Source organism: Palaemon carinicauda, chromosome 4 (assembly GCF_036898095.1).
Source record: "Palaemon carinicauda isolate YSFRI2023 chromosome 4, ASM3689809v2, whole genome shotgun sequence".
NCBI classification, from domain to species: Eukaryota; Metazoa; Arthropoda; class Malacostraca; order Decapoda; family Palaemonidae; genus Palaemon; species Palaemon carinicauda.
Window position 1 is genome coordinate 160,596,374 of NC_090728.1, and position 17,500 is coordinate 160,613,873.

The 17,500-nt window shown below is 41.1% G+C and overlaps 1 protein-coding gene across 3 annotated transcripts in view; it reads left to right on the forward strand.

Moving 5' to 3' along the window:
- Positions 1 to 17,500, forward strand: part of LOC137640114 (ryncolin-2-like) — a 321,214-nt gene that overhangs the window by 220,284 nt on the left and 83,430 nt on the right. For all 3 annotated transcript variants that reach the window (XM_068372589.1, XM_068372590.1, XM_068372591.1), the window contains exons 4-5: positions 15,317 to 15,734; positions 15,930 to 16,001. In XM_068372589.1, the coding sequence (XP_068228690.1) occupies positions 15,317 to 15,734; positions 15,930 to 16,001 (490 nt within the window). The remainder of the gene's footprint in view (positions 1 to 15,316; positions 15,735 to 15,929; positions 16,002 to 17,500) is intronic.

Below are 17,500 nucleotides of genomic sequence, written 5' to 3' on the forward strand. Positions count from 1 at the left end.
CAATCCAGTTTATAGTCCTTAGGCAGGAACTCGGGATGGGAAGGTACACCCAGCAACAAAACCGGTGTCGCCTCGCCAGACCCGACTTGGATGCATCATGTCCTTCTTGCCCTGAAAGGTTGAAAGGTGGCCTGACGTTTAAACAACCAAGACATCGTTAGGATGGTTTGAATGTGAGGAGGAGGGCAATTACCGATATCAGTCAAAGAAGTGCGAGATTTGATGATATATATATATATATATATATATATATATATATATATATATATATATATATATATATATATATATATATATATACTGTATATATACAATATATATATATTTATATATATATATATATATATATACTGTATATATAATATATATATATATATATATATATATATATATATATATATATATATATATATATATATATATATATTATATATATAATGTATATATTATATATAATATATATGAATATAAATATATACATAAATATATATATATATATATATATATATATAAATATATATATATATATATATTTTAATATATATATGTATATATATATATATATATATATATATATATATATATATATGTATACATATATATATATATATATATAGGCCTATATATATGAAAGAGATAGAGAGGTCTTATCTTATTCATTTAAGAAAGGCAATCGTTTTCGAGAAAAGTTATCGAAAAATATAATCACACTGATGTATTTGAATTCCTTATTCCATTTCTATATGGAACATCCTTAAATATTGTGGGAACTGACTATTCTAATTAATATACGTGGGAATCATATATCCTTTGTTTGCATTATTCTAGCAGCTGCTCTCTCTCTCTCTCTCTCTCTCTCTCTCTCTCTCTCCTCTCTCTCTCTCTCTCTCTCTCTCTCTCTCTCTCTCTCTCTCTATATATATATATATATTTTTTTTTTATCTGTATCCAATATTTTATATTATTTGGGTGTTCCCAAGGATCACACAAGACCGCTAACTACTTTGCAAGTTGGTGTTTCTTTCGGGTGAAGATCCCATGTTCCAAAGATGTTCAATGACCGCCTAAAAACATTGTTAGAACGATATATGCCCGTTTTCATTGCGAGTTGGAATCATTGATATTAAATGTTATCAATAGGGGTATTACCATCATCATCATCACTTCATAAATGTTAATAAGCAAACCTCGTCAAGCCATACATTAAGATCACCCAATTGCCACCTCTCCACCATCATCTTTAACCCCCACCTGGTTATATCCTTCTACCCCCATCCCCATTGTTTGAGGTCTAAAGGTCTCACAGTTGTGATAAGATCCTTCTGGTGGAAGTTTTTAGTAAATGAAAAACAAAATACTAAAATGACTATATTTCATACAGTTTGCTTTTCAGGTGTTTAAAATTATATCAAAACTATAGATAACAGAGTAAATATGCGAAAGACTGATTGAACAAATATCGAGAGTAATGGATTTCTTGATGAGCTTACCGGGGGAACACTTTTAAGGTGTTGGACATCAGGACATGAAACGACAAATAAAATCGTAATAATAGGAATACTCAATGCTAAGGAAATTTTCCTTTTTGCGCTAGACTCGGACCTTTGAGCCTTGAGCAATCGTCACCAGGAAAGGGAGTTCGCTTGGAAGTGAGTGACTTGCCCAGATAATTTGATTGATTGATTGACTGATTAGTAGTTTTTTGTCATCCTGACATCTAAGGTTGTTGACGCCAAACCAGATAATTTGAGTAAACAATTTGTCTTTTATACTCTACATCCTATATACCACATCATCACTTTAATAATGCACCAATGAACTTTCATTACATGTCATTTCACATATCTTATTGTCACCAATCACTTCTGAAACAATATAGATTATGTTAACTGATGATGCATTTTAAATCTCCAACCTTAAATTAATATAATTGATATAGTAAACAAACGGATTTTGAAGCGAAGCGAAAAATCTATTTTTGGGTGAGGTAGCCATGTCGTCCTGATGGAAGTTCCTTCATTAGTAGCTTCCTAGGTTATATATGACTACAGTAATATATCCCAGAGAATTTACCAAAGGTATCCAGAATTCTAACTCCTGGAGCGAATATCTATTAAAATTGGATATCGCATAATCAGAGGACGTATTCTTGACACGTCTCATAGCTATCTACACCCCTAATAGCGTTTCCGCTTCGAGGGGAAAAAGTAGCAATAATATAGGAGAGTCGGTAAAGAGGCAATGCTCTCGACACTCCTACTGTACTGTAAATAGTGCGCCGAATCGCCACCGCGAGGCGCCACCAAGCCATTCTTTATAGCTTTGTAGGTGTTACAGATAGAGTACCATAGGGAGGGATTCATTATCCTTTTGTCAAAAAGAGGGTGGGGTCCATCAGGACGACATGGCTACCTCACCCAAAAATAGATTTTTCGCTTCGCTTCAAAATCCGTTTTTTGGGCTCAGGCTATGTCGTCCTGATGGAAGTTTACCAGAGCATTAATGTATCTGTAGATTTTCAATAGTGCCGTTATCTCGAGATAAATATTTCCTATTTGGTCTTCTAGACCTAGAGACACTTGATGTTACCGTTATACATCAATTAACTGATCATAAACTATGTCAGTTCTTCCTGCCCCCTACAGGGAAGAGTCTGGGTAGACTCTTAGGAAAAATCCCGAGGATTGTGAGTTCAAGGAACAATCTAGCGAACAGTTTGTAGATTAGTGTCATCATATACATAAAGTATAGTTTGTACTTAGATGGTATATCTCTGTATAGGTTACTGATACCTCCCAAGTCTGGCTGAAAAGAGACAGACAGGTTTATATACGTGTAGGAAACCTTAGTTCAGTAAAATAAACAGTTTAGTACAATCAGTTCTTACCAGTTTGCTTGGAACAGTCTTAACCTTAGTTCCCCAATATTTTCTTAAATATTAAAAGAATCAAGGATGCTCTGACTTTATTCTTAATCTAGAATGTTTGAGTCGAAAGAGACGCAAAGATTCCTTCTATTGTTTATTACAAAAGTAGAAATCATGGTTGTATTCAATTACATCTTAAGCAGAACAATTCTGCATAAAAGCATAAATAGTAATAACAGAATTAAAATAAGTTTCACCTGAAAAGGAAAACATTAGCCACTCTAAGGGAAATATAAAATTTCACTATGTATTCTGTTGTTACTAGGAACACTGTGCATATAAGTATGCCTGGCACTTGTGTCAGTCTATTATGCTTAATGTCACCTGTGTAGAGAGAACAGTCTATAGTGTTATCACTAAACACAATACTCAACATGATATGTCTTACGAGTCTATCATGTACACCCTTCACTAAAAGTCCCAATTAGTGCACTGTTCTTCGCAGTAATCAAGCGGCAGGTTTTATAACACCGCCTGCCGCCACCACATGAAATTTTATTTCCTGTAATTGCTTCGCATAGTGTTTGAAGAAAACTCTGGATGACTTCCATACAGTATAAGCACAAAGGCTTTCAAACGACATCGTCTGAAAGAAATTCAGAGACGTGGCAACTTTCCTCGGATCATGACCTGCGGGTGTACTGTCTGGATCCGCTCTGCGTATAAAATAGGTGATTTTCACCCTTAACTGTTTCAAGGATAATGTTGAACCAGACGTCACTCCCCTGAAAAGCTGACCTTCCTTTTAAGTCTGAAGTTCTACGAAGATAGACCTTTAGGCATTCCTCTGGGCAGAGGGATGCTTCTTCCTTCAGAGGGCAGATTCTCCAGGGACTCCATCTCTTAGTGGGCAGCTCGTTCTTGGTGAGAAACGTCGGGTCCGGAAAAAGGTTCAGTTCTCCGGAATCTGTGAACTGAATGTGGCCATCATCCCTCGAGAAGGCCACTATTTCGTTAACTCTGGCTCCTGAGGCTAGTGCAAATAAGAATATCACCTTTTGAGTCAAGTCTTTTAGCGAGCAATCCTCATTGTTCAGAGTTGATGCTAAGTGAAGAACCTTATCCAAAGACCATGAAATGGGCTTTGGAGGAGCTGCGGGCCAAAATTTAGCGCAGGCTTTTGGAATCTTGTTGAAGATTTCATTAGAAAAGTCTACCTGGAAGGCATATAGTATTAGTCTGGCTAGGGCAGATTTACATGTAGTAATCGTGTTGGCTGCTAAACCTTGTTCATGAAGATGGATGAAAAAGGACAAGCAGAAATCTCCTTAGGTTTCTTCGCCTTGACAAAGGCCACCCAGGAAGACTCATATTGTCTTCTTGTTGACTTTGACTTGTATTCTTCTAAGAAGTTAATACTGTCCCTAGAAATCCTGAACCGTTTCTTGACCGCTAGGGCGAGAAAATCATGAGATGAAGGTTCTGGGTTTTCTCTGATGAAGCTGAGACAGTTAATTTCTGCACTTGCTGAGTCAGAACTGGGTCCAGCAGCGGGATCAGCTTCAGGCGTAGTTCCGTTATCAAAGGGAACCAAACACTGTTGGGCCACTTGTGGGCCACTATTGCTGCTATCCCTCAAAAGGATCTCAGGACTTTCAGCAGAAGGTTGGTTGGAGGGAACAGATAGATCTTGGACCACCTGTTCCAATCTATGGACATTGCGTCTGTCGCTTCCGCTAGAGGATCCTCGTACGGGGCTACATACCGGGGTAGCTTCTTGTTGTCGCTCGTTGCGAAGAGATCTATCTGCAGTCCTGGGACTTTGCGTAATATAAAGGAGAATGATTTTGCGTCTAGGGACCATTCTGACTCTATCGGGTTGACCCTGGATAGAGTGTCCGCTGTCACATTGCGGAACCCTTAAAGGTGGACTGCTGACAAGTGCCATCTCTTCTTCTTCGCTAGACGGAGGATGGCCAGTATCACTTGATTTATATGAGGCGATCTCGAGCCTTGTCAATTTAGGCATCTCATTACAACTTCGCTGTCTAGAACCAGACGTATGTGGATTGAGAAGCGAAGTTCCAGTTTCTTGAGAGAGAGAAGAACCGCCATGGCTTCCAGAAAATTGATGTGGAAGGTCTTGAAGAGGGGAGACCAGGTTCCCTGGACTTTCCGATGATGAGAGTGACCTCCCCACCCCTCTTTTGAGGCGTCCGTGTGAACGGTGACTGCCGGTGGAGGTGGTTTCAGAGGTGCCTTGCTCTTCAGGTTCTTAGCTTCCGACCATGGTTTCAGTAGTGATCGCAGACGATTTGGAATTGGTCTTTGTAGATCTTTTCGAGCGTTTGATGCATAGTTTCTCCAAACTCCTGATGCATCTTTTAATTGTGCTTTCAATATTGGATCTGTCACTGAGGCAAACTGGAGGGACCCCAACACTCTCTCCTGTTGCCTTCTTGATATCCTGTCGGATTGAAGAAGTCTCTTGACAGATCCTGCAATCTCTTTCCTCTTCTTTGATGGAATGGAAAGGCAGTGTGACTGTAAATCCCAGTGGACGCCCAGTCACTGGAACTTTTGAGCTGGAGATAGACGAGACTTTTTCAAGTTGATCTTGAATCCTAAGTGTTCCAGGAACTGGATCACTTGCTTGGAGGCTTGCCTGCACTCTTCCTCGGATGCTGCCCACACCAGCCAGTCATCCAGGTAGGCTACTACCCGGATCCCCTTTAGGCGTAGTTGATGAATGACTGCACTCGCAAGCTTGGTGAATACCCTTGGGGGTATGTTTAGACCGAAGGGCATGGCTCTGAAAACGTACTTTCTTTTCTGTAGTTTGAACCCTAGGTAGGGGGAAGATTGACGGTTGATTGGAACATGCCAGTACGCATCCGTCATGTCTATGGAGACTGTGTATGCCCGTTTGGGCAAAAGGGTCCTTATGTGTTGAAGCGTCAGTATTCTGAATTTGTGATTCACTATGAACTTGTTGAGTGGTGATAAGTCCAGGATGAGTCTGAGCTTTTCCGAATCCTTCTTCGGAACACAAAATAGCCTTCCTTGGAATCTGATGGACTTTGCCTTCCGTATAACTTTTGTTCAGGAGTTCCTGAACATATTCTTCCAGAATGGGGGTTGAGTGCTGAAAGAATTGAGGAAAGTTTGGTGGAGTTGAGCTCCAACTCCACCCTAGTCCGTTCTTGATTAGGCTGTGGGCCCAGGGATCGAAGGGATAACGATCCCGGAAGAGGAGAAGTCTCCCTCCTACCGGTAGCATCTCACTTGGAGTGCTGATTGGAGGACTTGCCTCCTTGGCCACGTCCACGTTTGTTACCCCTACCTCTGTAGGGGCGTCTAGAGGATCCTCGAAAGGAACCTCGAGACTTTGGCCTAAAAGTCATTGATTGGCTTTCAAAGACTGGGGTGAACACCGGCGATTGGGTCGCCAGCGTTTGGGGTACCAGTTGGAAGGTGGTGGTTGGTTGTGCCACCGTCTGGGGCACCGTGGCCACAGGAAGCTGTTGCTGTTCTCTAGGCCTAGAGGGTGCTCTTGGTCGTTTTGATTTATTCTTTGGCTGGGGACCCTCGTCAGCGGAAAATTTTCTTTTTGAGGACAAGCCCCACTTGGAGAGGAGATTCCTGTTCTCTGTAGCAGCTTTGTCCACGACCTCTTTGACCACTTTGCTTGGGAAGAGGTCTTTTCCCCAGATATTGGAGGCTATAAGCTTCCTTGGTTCGTGTCTCACCGCAGCCGAGGCGAACACGAACTCTCTAGAAGTCCTTCGGGCTTTGATAAAGTTGTACAAGTCCTTGGTGACTGTCGCCAAATGAGATTTGGCGAAGACCATGTACATATCTGGGGTGTCCGGGATGCTTGCCATAGTCTCTAAGCCAGTCTGCAGAGACATGAAAGCATCAAGACGTTCTTTAGTCTCTTGTTCCCTGCGCAGGAGAGACTCTGATAGCTTCGGGAGGTCTTCGCCGAACTGTCGTCCAGCAATATCTGCCTCCAGCTTCCCAACTGTGAAGGTGTTATGAACATCCTTCCAGTCTTTATCATCTGATGGAAAAGCAAGGGAAAAGGGTCTACACTCCTCCAGTGTAGGGCAGGGTTTCCCTGTTTCGACTGCCTTTAAGGCTGCCTTAAACCCTTTGTCCATAAAGGGGAAGGCACGTTTGGCGTCAGCAATAAAGGATGGTGCTTTTTGCTGAGAGCCGGCACCTTGGAACTAGTAAAGGCCCTCTCTTTCAAGGTGGTTGTATATAAGGCTTGAGCCTTAGAGAGTTTGAGGACAATCGTCTCCTTCGGCTCTGTTTCCTCCTTGGATGCAGGTTCCGTCCTTAGACGGACATAGCAGTCCGGGTAGGCCCCTTTGCTGGGCCAAAACCCAATTTCCTCTACTGGGATAGTGCCCAGTTTCTTCGAGAGGAAGATCTTCCCCCCGACATTGGCATATGCTCTGCATATCTCCAAGGGTTAACGTCAGAGAAAGAGGGAAATCCTTGACGTTTAGCTTCTTCGGGGCTAAACGTGTTGCAACCAGCTGATGCATTTCCGTCCGAAGAGAAGCTTCTTTCTCGGACGATTTCTTCTGAATGTCCTGCACCATAGACAGCAGCGAGTGCAACGTACTCGTGATGGAATTTAACTGGGGTGCAGTAGATGAAGTCGAAGGCACCAGCTCAGTCACCGTGGCTGATGATACCGAAATCGTTTCGGTCTTATCGACTTCAGCCTCAGGAGGTACGTCATCCTCTGGTTCCAGTTCTTCCAGTAGGAGATTGTTCTCAGTCTCCTCTGATACAACCGACATATTGTCATCTAATTGGATGCCCTTCAAGGCGTCCGAAACAACAGATTCCATCGGAATCTGTACTAGGGGAATCTCAGGTTGAGCCTGGGGAATGATTGCATCCGCAGATGCCCTAGGGAAAAGACAGTCCCTCATCCTCTCATTAGGAAGGTACGGGCCAAAGGTGTTCTTCTGAAAACCCCTGACCCATTTTCGCAGCATGTCCCTTGCTGCATCCCTTGACTCAGTAGACTTTTGATCATCAAAAGCCTCTTTTACCATTTTGTCACAAAAGGTACATACCTGTGGGTCCCAGTATTTGAGAGCCCCCTTGGTGACCTGCGCAGCGAGCATGGGCCCAGCACACGTCATGGCCGTAGAAGTTCTTGCTACGGACCCTGCAAAAGCTGTTCCTGCACTCGGGATGCTCCTCCTGTAAAGAAAGAAAGCATACTGTATAAGTATTCGGTGAAATTCTCAGATTTCAGCATACATATCTTTTAAAAATATTAGCTTGGATAGAGTAAGCTAGAAAATAGGAAAGACACCTACTTGTGTTTCCTGTTCAGCCCATTGCTATGACCTCCTCCAATATTGAACAATTAATTCTTAATGAATTTTGTATGGGAAGATAATATCCTTGATATAAAGTGTCTTCTTAACACAATGTCCCAGGTTCAATACTGGGGGTAAATTAATGGTTGATAACCATTAAGTGGTAGAGAGGATCATTCTCTTATATGTGATGGTCTCACAATACGCTGCCCATGAAGCACCTTGCAGGTTGGAAAAAACTTTTTGGGCTACAGCACTGATTGGCGGCGGTATGCCGCCAGACCTGCCGGGCCTGCCGACATATGCCGAGCCTGCCGACATATGCCGGCCTATTCTGGGCTATTGAAGGCAGTTACTGTCTTCAGATCTATACTTTGGGTGGCCGACTGCCGGCCGACAACTTAGTTGCCAGCCACTGGTCATAGTATGTTTATTGTCGTTGGGTTATCGCTCAGCGACACCCCCGGCAAGTGGCGGCAGAGTAACTGCCGGCCGACAGACAACCAACATGGCCGCTGACAGCTATAAGCTGCCGGCGGCCGGCCCAGGATAAGGAAAGGTAGAGAAAAAGAAAGAGGATGGAGGAAGGCAAAGGCTCAGCCTTGCTGGCCTACATCATGAATGAGGGTTCAAGTGGAAGGGGGAATTATATTCGGGCTTCCACCCAACCATATCCCATCCATATGGGCTATGGAAGGCAGTCTAAGGGAGGACTGAAAACACTCTAATGATATGAGGGTACCTGCCGGCAGCAGACAGGGAACCTTAGGCCAGTTCTATAGATTACCCTTAGAGTCAAATGTAGAATGACGGCCAGGGAGGGTGATGGTTCATCCAACACAAAAGAGACAGCGGGGAAGGGGGAAAAGTCCTATAAGTAAGGTAATATCCGAAGGCATTACCCAACTTAAAGAATTCTGATCTCATAAGGTAACCTCAAGTAGGGGAAATCATTTCCCCCGGTTGGGTTAGTCAAGTGAGAAAGCGGCCATGGGACACAATCTTGCAAGAGAACAGAATCTCGTACCAGGTATCTTAGACAATGAAGAAATCATTTCTTCGGTCTAAGATCCACTAGCACAGGACTGTCTGCTAGACTGAGGAAGGAGGAATTGTAAAACAAAAACCTCCACTTAACCTGATTTGGGAAATCATTTCACCGAGACAGTAAGATGCCTAACACAGATTTTACTCCGATGTCCCGTTCGAAACTCAAAAACCGACTCAGTGGTTAAGAGAAAGAAACGAAACACCCCAGTAAACTTTGCCAGAACTCAGTTCACAGCAAAGCTAACTGAGGGTAGCCTAGGCTTATCAGAGGGAAGGGGAATTGCTCTTAAATCTCGCCAAGAGATTGGTATCGACTTAAAAGGTATAGGAGGCATCAACCTCACCTTAGAAGACAATACAAGAGCAATTGAGGACATGTATGAAAGTATACTAAAGCCACTAGGCTAGTAAGTCTAGGAGCATAGAGAATCGTTCACTGAAACTCTCTTGTATACTATCTTGGAAGAGGAAAATTTATGCAGTAATATCTTAATTGTATAAAATATTGCCTGAGCTTCAATAAAACTTTACCAGGAAGGTTATATCATGCATGAAGTGTGTAGGTGCCTAGGCTAGGAAGCCTAGCACTCGTGAGGCTCGAACATAAATAGCCAAATCCACGACAACAATGACCCATCCATATACCAAGGCACTTCCCCCAATTTTGGGGGGTAGCCGACATCAACAAGAAACAAAACAAAAAAGGGGACCTCTACTCTCTACGTTCCTCCAGCCTAACCAGGGACTCAGCCGAGTTCAGCTGGTACTGCTAGGGTGCCACAGCCCAACCTCCCACATTTCCACCACAGATGAAGCTTCATACTGCTGAGTCCCCTACTGCTGCTACCTCTGCGGTCATCTAAGGCACCGGAGGAAGCAGCAGGGCCTACCGGAACTGCGTCACAATCGCTCGCCATTCATTCCTATTTCTAGCACGCTCTCTTGCCTCTCTCACATCTATCCTCCTATCACCCAGAGCTTTCTTCACACCATCCATCCACCCAAACCTTGGCCTTCCTCATGTACTTCTCCCATCAACTCTTGCATTCATCACCTTCTTTAGCAGACAGCCACTTTCCATTCTCTCAACATGGCCAAACCACCTCAACACATTCATATCCACTCTAGCCGCTAACTCATTTCTTACACCCGTTCTCACCCTCACCACTTCGTTCCTAACCCTATCTACTCGAGATACACCAGCCATACTCCTCAGACACTTCATCTCAAACACATTCAATTTCTGTCTCCCCATCACTTTCATTCCCCACAACTCCGATCCATACATCATAGTTGGTACAATCACTTTCTCATATAGAACTCTCTTTACATTCATGCCCAACCCTCTATTTTTTACTACTCCCTTAACTGCCCCCAACACTTTGCAACCTTCATTGACTCTCTGACGTACATCTGCTTCCACTCTACCATTTGCTGCAACAACAGACCCCAAGTACTTAAACTGATCCACCTCCTCAAGTAACACTCCATTCAACATGACATTCAACCTTGCACCACCTTCCCTTCTCGTACATCTCATAACCTTACTCTTACCCACATTAACTCTCAACTTCCTTCTCTCACACACCCTTCCAAATTCTGTCACTAGTCGGTCAAGCTTCTCTTCTGTGTCTACTACCAGTACAGTATCATCCGCAAACAACAACTGATTTACCTCCCATTCATGATCATTCTCGCCTACTAGTTTTAATCCTCGTCCAAGCACTCGAGCATTCACCTCTCTCACCACTCCATCAACATACAAGTTAAACAACCACGGCGACATCACACATCCCTGTCTTAGCCCCACTCTCACCGGAAACCAATCGCTCACTTCATTTCCTATTCTAACACATGCTTTACTACCCTTGTAGAAACTTTTCACTGCTTGCAACAACCTTCCACTAACTCCATATAACCTCATCACATTCCACATTGCTTCCCTATCAACTCTATCATATGCTTTCTCCAGATCCATAAACGCAACATACACCTCCTTACCTTTTGCTAAATATTTCTCGCATATCTCCCTAACTGTAAAAATCTGATTCATACAACCCCTACCTCTTCTAAAACCACCCTGTACTTCCAAGATTGCATTCTCTGTTTTATCCTTAATCCTATTAATCAGTACTCTACCATACACTTTTCCAACTATACTCAACAAACTAATACCTCTTGAATTACAACACTCATGCACATCTCCCTTACCCTTATATAGTGGTACAATACATGCACAGACCCAATCTACTGGTACCATTGACAACACAAAACACATATTAAACAATCTCACCAACCATTCAAGTACAGTCACACCCCCTTCCTTCAACATCTCAGCTTTCACACCATCCATACCAGATGCTTTTCCTACTCTCGTTTCATCTAGTGCTCTCCTCACTTCCTCTAGTGTAATCTCTCTCTCATTCTCATCTCCTATCACTGGCACCTCAACACCTGGAACAGCACTTATATCTGCCTCCCTACTATCCTCAACATTCAGCAAACTTTCAAAATATTCCGCCCACCTTTTCCTTGCCTCCTCTCCTTTTAACAACCTTCCATTTCCATCTTTCACTGTCTCTTCAATTCTTGCGCCAGCCTTCCTTACTCTCTTCACTTCTTTCCAAAATTTCTTCTTATTCTCTTCATATGACTGACCCAGTCCCTGACCCCACCTCAGGTCAGCTGCCCTCTTTGCCTCACGTACCTTGCGCTTTACTTCCACCTTTTTCTCTCTATATTTTTCATATTTCTCTATACTATTACTCTGCAGCCATTCTTCAAAAGCCCTCTTTTTCTCTTCCACTTTTACCTTCACTCCTTCATTCCACCATTCACTGCCCTTCCTCATGCTGCCTCCAACCACCTTCTTGCCACATACATCACTTACAATCCCAACAAAATTTTCTTTTGCTAACTTCCACTCCTCCTCTAAATTACCAGTTTCTCTTACTCTCACCTTGTCATATGCCATTTTCAACCTTTCCTGATATTTACTTTTTACCCCCGGTTTTATTAGCTCTTCAACCCTCACTAGCTCCCTTTTACATTCACCCACTCTAATCCCCCACTCTTTTGCTACAACTAATTTTCCTTCCACCAAAAAATGATCAGACATACCGTTAGCCATACCCCACTAAACACGTGCACGTCTTTCAATCTTCCAAACATTCTTTTAGTTATCAACACATAATCCATTAATGCCCTTTCTACTACTCTTCCATTTGCCACTCTTACCCATTACTTATTTTTATCTTTCTTTTTAAAAAAGCTAGCACTTATTACCATCTCTTGTTCAACACACATATCTACCAGTCTCTCACCACTCTCATTTTCACCTGGTACGCCATACCTCCCAATGACACCTTCTACCTCTCCAGCGCCCACGCTAGCATTTAAGTCACCCAAGACAACTACATAATTCCTTCTACCCAGTCCTTCTACACACCTAGTTAATTCATTCCAGAACTCATTCCGCTCTTCTTCACTTTTCTCACTACCTGGCCCATACGCACTGACAAACGCCCAACATTCCCTACCCAACCTAACCCTTACCCACATTAACCTAGATGATATCTCCTTCCATTCCACTACTTTACCTGTCATCCATTCACTCAGCAATAAAGCCACACCCTCTCTCGCTCTTCCCCTTTCAATCCCAGACACTCTACCAGACATTTCACCAAACATCACTTCACCCTTTCCTTTCACCTTTGTCTCACACAAGGTCAATACATCCATCCTTCTACTTCTAAACATACTTCCAATCTCACATCTTTTACTCTCTATCGTATTACATCCACGCACATTCAAACACCCCAAAACTAGATTGCGGGGAGCAGTCACTCTCCCCCCAGCTCCATCTCTTTGTTGCTGTCTCACAGGATTTTTTATACAGGAGAGGGGGTTCCCAGCCCCCTCGTCCCGTCCCTTTTAGTCGCCTCTTACGACACTCAGGGATAAGGTTGGCGCTATTTTAATTGTTTTATGCCCCCGCAGCCACAGGGGGCATAAAATATAATATATAATATAATATAATATATATAATATAATATATAATATATAATATATAATATATATATAATATATATAATATATATATAATATAAAAATCCCTAGCTCAATTACTAAATAGCTAAAGTTATTAAAGCAAATAATGCCGAGAAAGTCGTTCTGGCTAACTAGATGTACAGGAAGAATGACCCCGTTCAAGACGCCATCCTGCTGGCAACAGCTCTTGTTACATTAATTACGATCTCAATCGAAGAGTAAAACTGGCAAGTGCTTACATTTACACAATTCAAAGATATTACTTAACTTTCCAGAAGCTGATGAGGCTGGTGAGAGACATCATAACGACAAATAACTCCAAAATAGCGAGAGATAACACGGGATAACACCGGTCAGCAAAGCTACAAGAGAAAGAATGGCTTGGTGGCGCCTCGCGGTGGCGATTTGGCGCACTATTTACAATACAGTAGGAGTGTCGAGAGCGTTGCCTCTTTAACGACTCTCCTATATTCTTGCCACTTTTTCCCCTCGAAGCGGAAACGCTATTAGGGGTGTAGATAGCTATGAGACGTGTCAAGAATACGTCCTCTGATTACGCGATATCCAATTTTAATAGATATTCGCTCCAGGAGTTAGAATTCTGGATACCTTTGGTAAATTCTCTGGGATATATCTCTGTAGTCAGATATAACCTAGGAAGCTACTAATGAAGGAACTTCCATCTGGACAACATGGCCTGTGCCCAAAAATACTATTTTCTCTAAGAGGGCCGAAGCCAAGTAGCCCATGACAAAAGTTGACCCCAACCACACCGAGCTTCGTGGCTCATGATCGAAATCAAAGGAAAACACTGAAATCAACTAAACCTTTAAACCTCAGTACCTTCGAAATTTTGAACAAAGGCCACTTATTAATGATGGGTGACCCAATAGGTGCTATTTGAAACGTTACATTATTAGCCCCTACATATAATACGTGAGCCACAGTGTGTAATTATGTGGAGAGAGAGAGAGAGAGAGAGAGAGAGAGAGAGAGAGAGAGAGAGAGAGAGAGAGAGAGAGAGAGAGAGGGGGGGGGAATTGCATATGAAAATGCAAACGAGGGATACTACAGTGTTATGAATATTAATATGAATAGTCAGTTCCAATATTATTCAAGAAAATTTTATATAGAAATAGGATAGGAAAATTCAAATAAAAAGTTATGATAAAATCTCTTGATGAATTAGTTTCTAAATAATATTAGATTACATTTCTTAAAGGAATAAAAAAGTTCTCTCTCTTCATCGCATTTCTTTGAGTGATATTGGTAATTTCCCTCCTCCTCACATTCGAACCATCCTAACATGTCTCGGTTTTTTAATGTCGGCCACCTTTCAGGGCAAGAGGGGCATGATCTCTTCATGTCAGGTCTGGCCAGGTGACACCGGTATTGTTGCTGGGCGTACAAGGAATAGGGAGAAGAGGAAGTACAGGAGAAGTAAAATAGTGAGGGGCACATCCTCGTGCGATGTTAGATATACTCATCAGTATTATATGACACAAGGCAATAGTAACATTAATCAGCTACAGATATTCTTTACTAAATTTATCGGCAATAATAAAACTTCTACACAATATCAATAAATATTAAAAGGGTTTTCAAAAGGCTAAATACTGTAGTGCAGGTGAAAAGTGAGTAGCTTTGGATTTCCAAGACAATAGTATTGACCAACCCAGTATCAAGATCAACATTTATTCAATTTGGATTAAAACAGTATTACAAACAAGGCATATACAGTTATCGCTTCATTTTAACCTTTTAAATAAAAGATTCCTAATATATAGGTAGCAATGGATAAATGTATAATTGTTATTGTTACAGATTATATGAAAATTTGGATTTATGAAATATGCTAGTGTACTCTTATAGATTACATGAAATTTCTAAGTCATGCAAATGACAGTTGATTCTCTGTCAGGCTAAAGGGGTGAATTGCACAATACTGACGACCTTATAGAACTCTGATACTCGCCAATTCTTACCCCTGAACCCACAGGCAAGGACGAAACTGGCGGGTACAATTCCCTGCTTGCCCTGGCGCTGCGTCACCACGCTCTGCTGCAGCAGAGAAACGAAGACCTCCTGACGCAGCATGCCCGATGCACGGCTCAAGTCGAGGCCCTGCAGGAGGACAAGCAAGAACTTCGTCAGCAGATTCAGGAATATAAACAACAACTTCAGCAGTTTATGAAAGGAGAGTCGTCTGTCCTAAGGATTGTTGATATCCACGAGGAGACAGCGATCGATCAAAAGCCAACGACAGCCTCAGTGGCCATAGACGACTACTGTCTCTGCGAAGATAATGTGACCCGAGGTCATATGGACGGGAATATATGTGTCTGCACATTCTATGACATGACCACAGAATATCCGGCGACCACAACTGAACTTGAATTGCTGAGCGCTGGCATTAGGTACATATATTTGTTATTCTTCATTTACTTTCTTAGTTTCACATTTCACATCTCAGTATAATATCCCACAATTCTTATCCTATCATATCCACAACAATGCAAAGAGCTTCTATCCCCGTTTATTGCATGTGCATTTTAAAAAGGGTAACAGATTGGAATTTCTATTGTTCTAAATATTCTATTAATATTTTACAGAGCGAAAGATTGTGCAGGACACCAGAATGAGGGTGCTACGAAGAATGGTGTGTATGAGATCTACCCTTCACAGTAAGTAGGAAAAGTATCCCTGATATTAAATGACTCGTCTCTAGTTAGATTCAGTACGCTAGCTATACTTGTAGTCTTCTGTCGTAACTATATTGTTAACTTTATATCTTATTCCCCTATAAATAGCTTACTATAGAATATCAAAATAAGAAATATGGAAGTTAAAGGAAAAAGTGGAGGGGTAATAAGTTGGGGAGAATTAATAAGATACAATGTTACTTACTTTTCGTTCGCTTTGTCTCTTTTTCATGATCTACGATTTCCATAGTTTCAAAATGTATATTTATCTCACTTGTTTTTACAATTTTAGCAAGGTGTGCGGAATGTAAAGATTATACAACTTTAGAGACAAAAAATAAATAAAAATAAGTGAAACAAGGATCAAGACAGACTAAGTATCACTCCGGCTTGACTAAAATAATTGTGTCAGATAAAGATTTAGTCCTCGTTTGATACTCAACATAGGAAAGCAAAGCGAACTTAAGTCCTGCATATTTGTCAACTTATAAAAGGCTTAAAAAATCACAGCTATAGCCGAATATCAAGAGACCTTTTGAGCATTTCTCTCCAACAGGAAGAGTGATCTCGGTCTGTATCATCCACATGTAACATTATCCTTTCCCGAATGGCCAGCACGAGGGTCACCCACATTGAACCAACAACTTCAGAATTACCCTACAATGTATTCTAAACTTAATTTCAAATGGCGTCTAAGATTCATGCAGGAAACCGAGGATCCTGGACGCACCCATATAATCTCCATGCCAGTATTTAGGAGAATGTCACCTATGGAAACCGACAATGGAAAATGAATTGTTGAAATTGTTCATCCTGGTTATGAAGGAAACAAATTTTTTGAAAAATCCAATTAATTGAATAAAAGCTTTTTAGGTGTGCTGTAGGTTTTAAATGCGATTCGATAGGAATGGACGAAGGTATATAAATTGAAACACTTGAATAATTGGACAATTAATATAATTTTCTTGATATTTTAGATAGTTTAATTGACTTTTATCATTACTGGATAGAAGGCAATGTTGCAAAGTTTTACTTCACTCATAGCCTAAAGAGGGAAACAAGATACAAACATACTTACACACATATGAACTATATGTGTATGTATATATATACATATATATATATATATATATATATATATATATATATATATATAAATATATATACATATATATATATATATATATATATATATAAATATATATGCATATATATGTATATATATATATATATATATATATATATATATATATATATGTGTGTGTGTGTGTGTGTGTGTGTGTGTATCAGCTATTGATTTATTCCGTGGAAAGCGGAGTTTCAATATGAATAATAGTACCAGGGTTATGATATACATCTTTATTGCTTAGCTTTCGGAAAATCTATTTCCATCATCAGAGCCTAAAATAGGATACATTGTATAAGTTAAAACATAGTATGATGAATATTTAAAACAGAAATTTTAAAATGAACATACAAAA